General features: G+C 38.7%; 1 protein-coding gene across 1 annotated transcript in view; it reads left to right on the top strand.

The window, feature by feature from the left end:
• Nucleotides 1–3146: 3146 nt before the first annotated feature.
• Nucleotides 3147–9086, top strand: part of sdk2b (sidekick cell adhesion molecule 2b) — a 314896-nt gene continuing 308956 nt past the window's right edge. The window contains 1 exon segment of the mRNA XM_043254231.1: nt 3147–4073. Within this exon segment, the coding sequence (XP_043110166.1) occupies nt 3929–4073 (145 nt within the window). The 5' untranslated portion in view covers nt 3147–3928.

Genomic DNA, 9086 nt, shown 5'->3' with positions numbered 1-9086 from the left:
AAGTATCAGCGTTCCAGACCACAGCTCCCTCTCTCTCGGTTTCTTTCTGCTGCCAGTCATATTTCATGAAGGCTCCATCCTGTGTGAGATCCCATATGGAGGTGAATTCTAAAGCTATACTTCTCTTACTTTAGTCTGTTTCACCCGATGAAGTGAGAACGGTATAGGCTTGCTCAGCTCACTGAAGCAAATCTCATAATACACTGTGACAGCAAAAAAAAAAAAAAAAATCAAATTGGCAGACGGAGCAAGATAAATATCCATTATACATACGATCATTCAATACTGAAAAATAGTGAATAGAGATAAACATGGATTTTTTTTTTTACTCAATAACAGTGCTTATAAGAGGATCATGTCATACGGATAGGATCATGCTAACATCACGCTTTATTGAAATCAATAAATATTGTGAGTTGAGAAATGCTTTCAAATGATTTCCAGGCATTTCAGACACATACGAAATTACGTTTCAGTAAGGATGCAGGATATTGAGTATGTATACACCACTATATGATGTATATTATTTATTTTTAAATAAATTATATAAATAATAATAATAAGAATAATTAATTTAATTAATAAATAATAAATAAATAATAAATACATTAACATTTTTAATAAAATCATAATTTTGTAAACTACACATATTATTATTATTATTATTTTTATTAATGTTGTTGTTGTTGTTGTAATAATTTTTATAAATAAATCATTTATTAATCTTATTATTGTCTTGATATAAGTTTGTATGTATTAACATTTTAAATAAAATTCAGATTTAATATAATTAAATTATACATTTATTATTTTGTGTTAATAAATAATTATTTTATATGTTATTTTATATTAACATTTGCAATCACATTCTAATTTAATAATCTAAATTAAGTAGTAAATTATTAATACTAATAATAATAATGTTTAAATATGCATATGATTTTTATTATTATTGTATAATAATGATATTTTTCCTTTCCCAGACCTAATTTGTTAAGGAAATAAAGATTTAGTTGGTGTGGTGGATATCACACTGTGACTGTCAAGATCAAATAGTCAAGTTCTTTTTTTTAGTAGTGCACCTACATCTAAAAACCTAGATCCAGTACCACATTTTCCCAGCGTTCACATAGAGTCCACTTCCAGACCTCCCTACCTGGCCGTAAAGGTGCATTACGGGTTTATTCAACAGATTAGCTTTGGCCCTCTGACATGTATGATTAACCCAAAGGAGCGCTGCTTGATGTGGAAGTTGTTTTTCCCGCAGGCCAGAGAAGATCAATAGTCTTTGAAGTATGTTTGTATGCGTGTTGTGTGTGTGGGCGAACAGGCTTCGCAGGAGAAATCAGACCTGTAAACTAGTCTGATGTTGGCATCTTCTGCGATCTGACCTCCACTCTGAAGAAGTGCTACCAATCCTACAGCAAATCCCTACATATAGATGCGCGCGTGTTTGCATCCGTGCATGTGTGCGCGCGCGCGTGCATACTAACCCGGAGTGTGTGTAGGTGTGTTTTGCTGTATCTAGACTCTTTGTATTTCTTCACTGGATCAAAAGTGCAAGACTCAGACCTGATCTCAGCGTGTCCCAAATGATTCTTTCGACTGATGTACGAATCGGTTCTTTACATTCTTTTTTAAAAGTCTATTTCGTTTTTTCTCTCTTGTTTTCTGCTCTGGGAAATATGAGTAGGATCTTTGTTTCTCTTGAAAAATGTGTCTTTTTTGATCAGTTCTTTTCCATAAGATTTATTTACAAAATATACATTTAAACAGACTTGTGGGACAAATAAATAAATAAATTATATATATATATATATATATATATATATATATATATATATATATATATATATATATATATATACATTTTTTATACATCATCCTTTTATTAAACTGGATTGATTGGCTCTTTTATGTCTGTAATGCAATTTAATAATAATAATAGTGCACTTACATTTTAACATTTCTGTATTATTAATTTAGCAGATCCTATTATCCCCTAATGATGAAAATAATTTAGGAAAAATACAAACACAAAGGATTAATCACAAGAAGCCACTCATCTTGGCAATGCCATGATACAGAAAACAAAAAGGGGGAAAAAAATAAAGCAAAATGGATTAAATGTCAATTTACAATCATCACGATTCTTATTTGTATGGAAGGACTGATGTAAACAGAGTGCCGGGAAAAATAAAGAAACAAAAGACTGTTTGATGGACAGATACAAGCACAGATGGTCAGACAGACTCAGAGGGAAAGAGAGGCGTAGATAGATAGACAGACGGATGGATGGATGGATAGATAGATAGACAGGTAGATAGATAGATAGATAGATAGATAGATAGATAGATAGATAGATAGATGGATGGATGGATGGATGGATGGATGGATGGATAGATAGATAGATAGACAGGTAGACAGATAGATGGATAGACAGACAGGTAGATAGATAGACAGATGGATGGATGGATGGATGGATAGATAGACAGGTAGATAGATAGATAGATAGATAGATAGATAGATAGATAGATAGATAGATAGATAGATAGATAGATAGATAGATAGATAGATAGATAGATAGATAGATGAATGGATGGATAGACAGACGGATGGATGGATGGATGGATAGACAGACAGACGGATGGATGGATGGATAGATAGATAGATAGATAGACAGGTAGACAGATAGATGGATAGACAGACAGGTAGATAGATAGACAGATGGATGGATGGATGGATGGATAGATAGATAGACAGGTAGATAGATAGATGGATAGACAGATGGATGGATGGATGGATGGGAAGGATTATGATTCTGAAAGAACCACAAGGATCAAAATGAAACTGAAACCGCAATTAAAGAAGTATTATCTGGTGAATCTGCTAGGTTCGTTGTTCCTGAATCTCCAAAGGTCGTGTCTATTCAATTCGGTCAATTAAATATCGATAGCCATCACTTTTCAGCTCCGCAAACATCAGAAGCAGCTCGGCCAGACAGATGTGTTAGTTTAGCCACTAATCGCTGTTTCATAGAGTGACGGAGACATTACTGAAAGGTCGTTGCAACCGTTCATCCGCTCAGAATAACTGTCGGGCTCTTCATTCCAGCGCATTCAGCGGCGAGCGCCCGTCTGTCTCGCTGCGTGTCTTTTTAGAGCTCGCCGCGCGGTGGCACCGTGCGTCAGCCCCCTCCGCGCGCACCGCTCTCTCCGATCCGCTGCTCATATGATGCTGGAGATCTTCAGCGCAACGGGCCGGTTCCTGGGCGGCATTCAGCGTTGACAGTTTGATCTCTCACGAATACCGTTTCGCGCCCTCGCACACAGCGGAGCTTTGCGCGCGGCATGCTTCGATCGGACCGAGCGGCACAGCGGCGCACTGAAACGGGACTTGGAAAGTTACTTAAACCGAACGAAGCTTATTCTGCATCTGGGCGGACTCAGTGAACGGGAGGTTCTTCACTGCAAAAGACTCGTCTTGGGGATAACAAATAGCAACGCTCCGGGAACAGAACTAACTTTTGGTTCGCTGGAATGAGAACAGCGCAGCGTCATTGATTACGAGCGAATTATCACCCCTTTAATCGCATCCCGGGGACGTTTATCAACAGTGTTTGCGCTCTGGATTGGGTATGCACTTATTGAGCAAACACTTGTGAAGTAGAAACAGTTGATGAACGAACGAAAGTGTCTATGATTAGCCTTCTGTGCTTCGGAGTCGTTGACCGTTAAGAACTGAAGTTTTATCCTGCCGTTCACAAACTCGCACCTGCAGAGGAGTTGAACAGTATTCCATTTCGAGATATAAATGTGAAGGATTAGTCTATCAAGTCTCTCGAGTCGCTCGAGTCCTCACGCGAGACGCGCCAGAGACACTCCAGAACATTACGCGCACAACTGTGGCTGGACTGTGGAGAAGCAACATGTACCCGGCGTGCCGGACAAACGCGTTCGGTATCTCTCCATCTGCCTCTCTGGCGATGTTTGGGAATTCGGGTAAAGCCAGAAAGAGACCCTGTTGGATTGTAATATTGCTGTCGGTGCTCCTACATCTGGCGTCGGCACAAGGTAAAGAGCGCTTCTTTAAGTTGCTGTGTAAAGGCTGAAAATGAACTGTCTCCAAAGATCCTTAAAAACGCGGTGAGCCTGAGGGACTTTTAACACTTAACCTTGACTTCTGCAGTCATTTCATTTGGCTTAATTACAGTTTAATAGGAAAATGAAGCGAGAACAGCTTGTGTTTAATGATAAATCATGATACGTGCAGATTAATTAAGCATGTACAGCATCTATTCAGTTTATTCAGTCTATTCAGTTGTCAATACGCAAAATGCATGCACCTTCCTCCTCCTTTCCCTACAGTATATGCGAGATATGTGCTCTATGCTCACTCTCCTTCATCTCTTTCTTATGGAGACACTGTACAGCAGTGCTTGTCAATCTTGGAGAACCTACCCCACAACTGTACATTTAGGGTATATCTCCCTTATCTGACACACCCATTTCAGGTCTTGGAGAATTTATTAATGAGCTCACGATACAAATCAGTTAGACCTCAGGAAATGTGCAGTACCGGAGTTATTTAGAACCAGGACGCAATCCTGTACCTTTAATTGCAGTCACTAATCAATAATAACCTGCCTTTAGAAGTGCATTGAAGTCCATGCCACATACAGCAACTGTGCGTATACCACAGGTAATTATACACGACATGGCCTCGAAATTAACCAAAGCCAATTAATGAGACTGCAGATTAACCATCAAAATTAATGAACTCCATGCCTGTTTTATGACTGCACATAACGAGAGAGCTCCGTTAAAATGAGCTCACCGGTGGCATCTTGGAAAAGTGTTTTTATAAGGTGCGTGTCCATCAGATGTGCATTATCTGTGCTGACGGACTCTTAATGTCAGAGTTTTATGACGGGATGATTCATTGTTTTTAATGAGGACATGCAAAAAGTGCATTTAGGCATGCGACCAAACTTTTGATATATCTAGGCGCGTAAAAGATGCACGGTGTGAGTGAACGCATGGAGCCCACATTAACCAAAAAAAATTGTTCGGTACCTTAATGGCAATATCGTCAATTTGATTTTTTCCTAATTTTGAAGGCACATGCCCCCCATGTGGCGTGGATTTATGCCACTGAAAAGACAGAAAGAAGTCCATTGAGTTTCTCTGCATGCAGAGAGCAAGGCGTTTTAACTGGCCACTTGTGGTAATTTGCCTCTCTTCTCAGCTGATGGCCTCAAGCGGGGAAAATTGTTTTCGTCTAAATTTTGCAGACAGCAGGCGAGCAGCAGAAGCTCGCATGAGCAGTCGCTTCCATTCATTCTGCCTGGAAAAAGATAGAAGCAATATACTCCAAAAAAAAAAAAAGAAAAAATAAAATACATTTGCTGGGTGGGCGATGCTGGCTGAAATCGTAATATCTACACAGGTGCATAACAAAATGTAATATTTTCTAATATTTCCTTCTAGATATTGTCCCTGCTGTAAGGCGGCGCCGCTGAAATGCATTACTGAAACTTTCTCTCCGGTTGCCGGTTTTCTCCGAGAGTGGCTGGGCTGCTTAGGTAGTTGTTATGCAAGCACAGGTGGGAGTGTTGGAAATGCGTGATAGCTGCAAACACTAAGCCCTGGATCGAGAAATAGGCTGTTCTGTAATGCTGCCTAGGGAGGAAACCGTGGCAAACTAGGACGTGCCATATATCCATCATTCATGAGTGTATGCTGTCTAACCTGACATTTACAGTAGAGTGATAACTTACACATTGGGAGGATTAGGCTACCGGTTTGTGTATGTGTGTGTGCGCCTGGAAAGAAAACGGAACGAGAGGAGCAGAGAGAGTGAATGCGTGTGTTATACCAGCATTCTTCACAGCATCTAATGCTCGTGTTTCATAATGATATGTGGCATCGGCTGATTCAAGTTAATTGTCTCAATCCTCACAGGATTCCTGGGAGCGTTTCTGGGGTCTGGGATTCTCACCTAAACGTCATTAAACAGATTCCCACCTCATCTCTTATGAATCTTGCCGATGTTTTAATGAGAAATCCATTTAGAAACTCCCAACTGACAGAATGCAGAAGCCCCCCATCTGAGATAAAGTAGAAATGCACTACCTAAGCAGAACAGTGAGGGCTTTATTTTGACTTCCATTTTACAGACTACATAAATGAGTGGTTAACAGCCCTGCAATTAAAATTCTGTTTGGGCTCTATTTACTCATCCTTGTGCCATTCCAAACCTTACTTTCTCCGATAAATTGATTTTGCTATTCTTGCAATGCAGAAACATAGGGTCTTCAAAAAGCACTATAAATAATGCATTTCGTGCAACACATGTGCTATATTTCAAAATTTCATAACAAGTGGGTACTGCATTTGATGAACTTTGCAATGTTAAAAAAGAGTGTTCTATATTGTATTCATGTGTGTAGTGTGAATGAAATCTGGGCACACTAAATTCGTCATTGCCTTTTCTGCATTTCCTGCTTCATTGGATAGTAAAGTGTCCATTGGATGTGCACTCGCTGGAAGTAGTAAGTCATCCGAGAACTGTTTAAATACTAGCAGTTCAAACAAAATGCTTATTTTACAGTGTTTTTTACCTACTAATATAGAGCATGAAATCAAATTCAATACAAATATTTGGGTGCAAACTGAAATTTCACATCTAATGATAGAATACAGACCATAATTTTACTGATATTTACTGATCATCGTCCCAGTCGAGTTATTTTTGAAGATCCATTGCATTTAAGAGCCACAGCTCAAATGTGTAAATCATTATCGGTGAATCAATAAATGTCACAAGTGGTTAAGACAAAAGATCAGTAGTTAGTAGTTGCATCATGCCTGCTTAGTAGATGGCGCTGAACTAAGCCAAACCTTAAGACGCATATTAGCCAGATTTACTAAACTGGGTGATTTACTTACAATGCGCATTTTAAAGGAAACAGATGCGACCAGATCATTTCCATAATGACCAGAGCAATCTACCAATAAATAATAGGGCTCATTCATTTTCATACTCTCCTCCCATAAATTTCACATCTGAAAGGGTCGGGCGCAAAAATAACTGCACGTATCCATGCCTTTCTCAGAACTATTTCTTCACTTTTTCTTTAGTAAATCCTGCCAGTACTATTTTAATGCCAGAAGTTGCGCTGTTAGTAAATTTGTCCCATTATGTCTTATGTTTTTAATTGGAATAATTTTTGCAATAAAAGGTCCAAAACAGGTTTTTGCAGCACTGTAGGTGGCATTAAAAAAAGCTAAAAGCTGACGGGAAAAAATATCTTTTTTCTTCAAGTTTTATAAAAAAAAAAAAATTGGGCAATGGTAAGCTTTTCGTGGAACTATCACTGCCTTTTTTGTGCATGATAACAGATATTTCATTCAGTTAAAAAAGAGCAGTAGATCTGCATAGCTTTATCCGAGAGCAGGACTATGTGTTTGTAATTCAACAAAACAAGACCATTTTATAATACTCCCAATAGGGGGTGAGACGTTTGGCATGCTTGTAAATCATTTGACTTCAGTAGATTAGCTTCATTAGCATGCTGTTTAATGACGTGTTTCACACTCGAGATTTCAAAAGGAAGACTGTTTGATTAGTGAGTACGGTAGAGCCGAGACGGTAACTCACCTGGACTCGGTGCGGAGTGTATTCATCATCCCCGCACAACAGCGAACCAGAAAACCACTGCACTGGATGTCATTGGGGGGTTTGAAGTGAAGGTAATGACACATTGATTAGAGGTGGATGTGATTTGACGATGCTCTTCGACTGAAGGCCTCGTTGTTGATGCGCTGTCGGCTTCTCCGAGCTCCAACACCCAGGTCGGCTGATGTGAAGCACTTTTTCTGTCAGTTATGTTGCGTATATATCTAAACCATAGTTGGCTTCTTCTCCTCTGACCTTCTCCCAACATTGACAAAGTTAGACAAAGTACAGAAGTTCAGCTTAGGATATTTCAAATTTGGAGGTACATAGTTTTTTTTTTTTTTCTGAATCCAGACTGACGGATTGATTCATAGGGTATGAACTTGGCAACTTCCTGAGATTTCAACGATGGCCTGTTAAGTTGCTTACTCCCGGCACTTAGGAAACGCGCTCGCATGAACAGACACACTGAGCCCTTGTTGGTTGTTCATAAATTCGAAACACCCAAAAACTAGAAGACAGAGGGTAGGAACTATCGATTAAGTGTCTTTTTCTTTACTCATTCTTCTTGAATCCTCTCCACCATGTTAAGCAGGGCAGGTGTGAAACTCACTCCTCTTACTCCCTGTCGGGTCAGCTTGGGTCTGGACGGGGGCCGCTGTCTTCTTCGGACATACTGTTGCCTTGGGCAATGCCTCGGGCTGTTTCAATGCCTGAATACCAATTGCTCATAGGGGCTTGATGTTACCCCCGAGGACTGCTCTAGTGGTCCGCATGAGTGGCTCAACTTCAAATCAAAAGTGAGCTTATCACTCAGCCCATGACCAAACGTATACCTGGAAATATTTTCTTATAATACAGACACAGCAGTGATAAGTGATAAGTCTAGTGTGAATACAGCAGGGTTGAAAGTGGAATGTACTGAATTACATTTGAGGGAAATTCAACAGGTCATGGCATTTTGAGAAATGAAGTACGGTACATGAAAAAATAAGTGCATTCATCTACTTCTGAAGTAATTAATATTTCTATTCAGCAAGGACATTTTAATGTAATTTAGAGTCTTACAGGAGATTTTATGTTACTGGTCTTTATATTTGTAACTTATTACGAATTATTCATCAAATTATCATGGTTTCCACATAAAAAATAAATAAATAAATAAAAACCAGCCTCAACTGTTTTCAATACTGATCATTATGAAAAATATCATTTTTATTAATTAATTAATTTTTATAAAGTAAGGTTTCATTTCAAATGATGCTATTTTTAATACAGCATTATCCTTTGCTTGCCTTGGAATATTAATTGGTAATTAAGTCAATTTAACTGATATGTCAAATCAATCATAAAGTATATGCTTTGCATGAATTTTTCCTGTTTTAAGAGTGACAGCGAAATATGCA

The sequence above is a fragment of the Puntigrus tetrazona genome, chromosome 12 (genome assembly GCF_018831695.1).
Source record: "Puntigrus tetrazona isolate hp1 chromosome 12, ASM1883169v1, whole genome shotgun sequence".
NCBI classification, from domain to species: Eukaryota; Metazoa; Chordata; class Actinopteri; order Cypriniformes; family Cyprinidae; genus Puntigrus; species Puntigrus tetrazona.
Note: the sequence above shows the minus strand (reverse complement) of the source record. Positions and strands in the feature narration are given on the sequence as shown.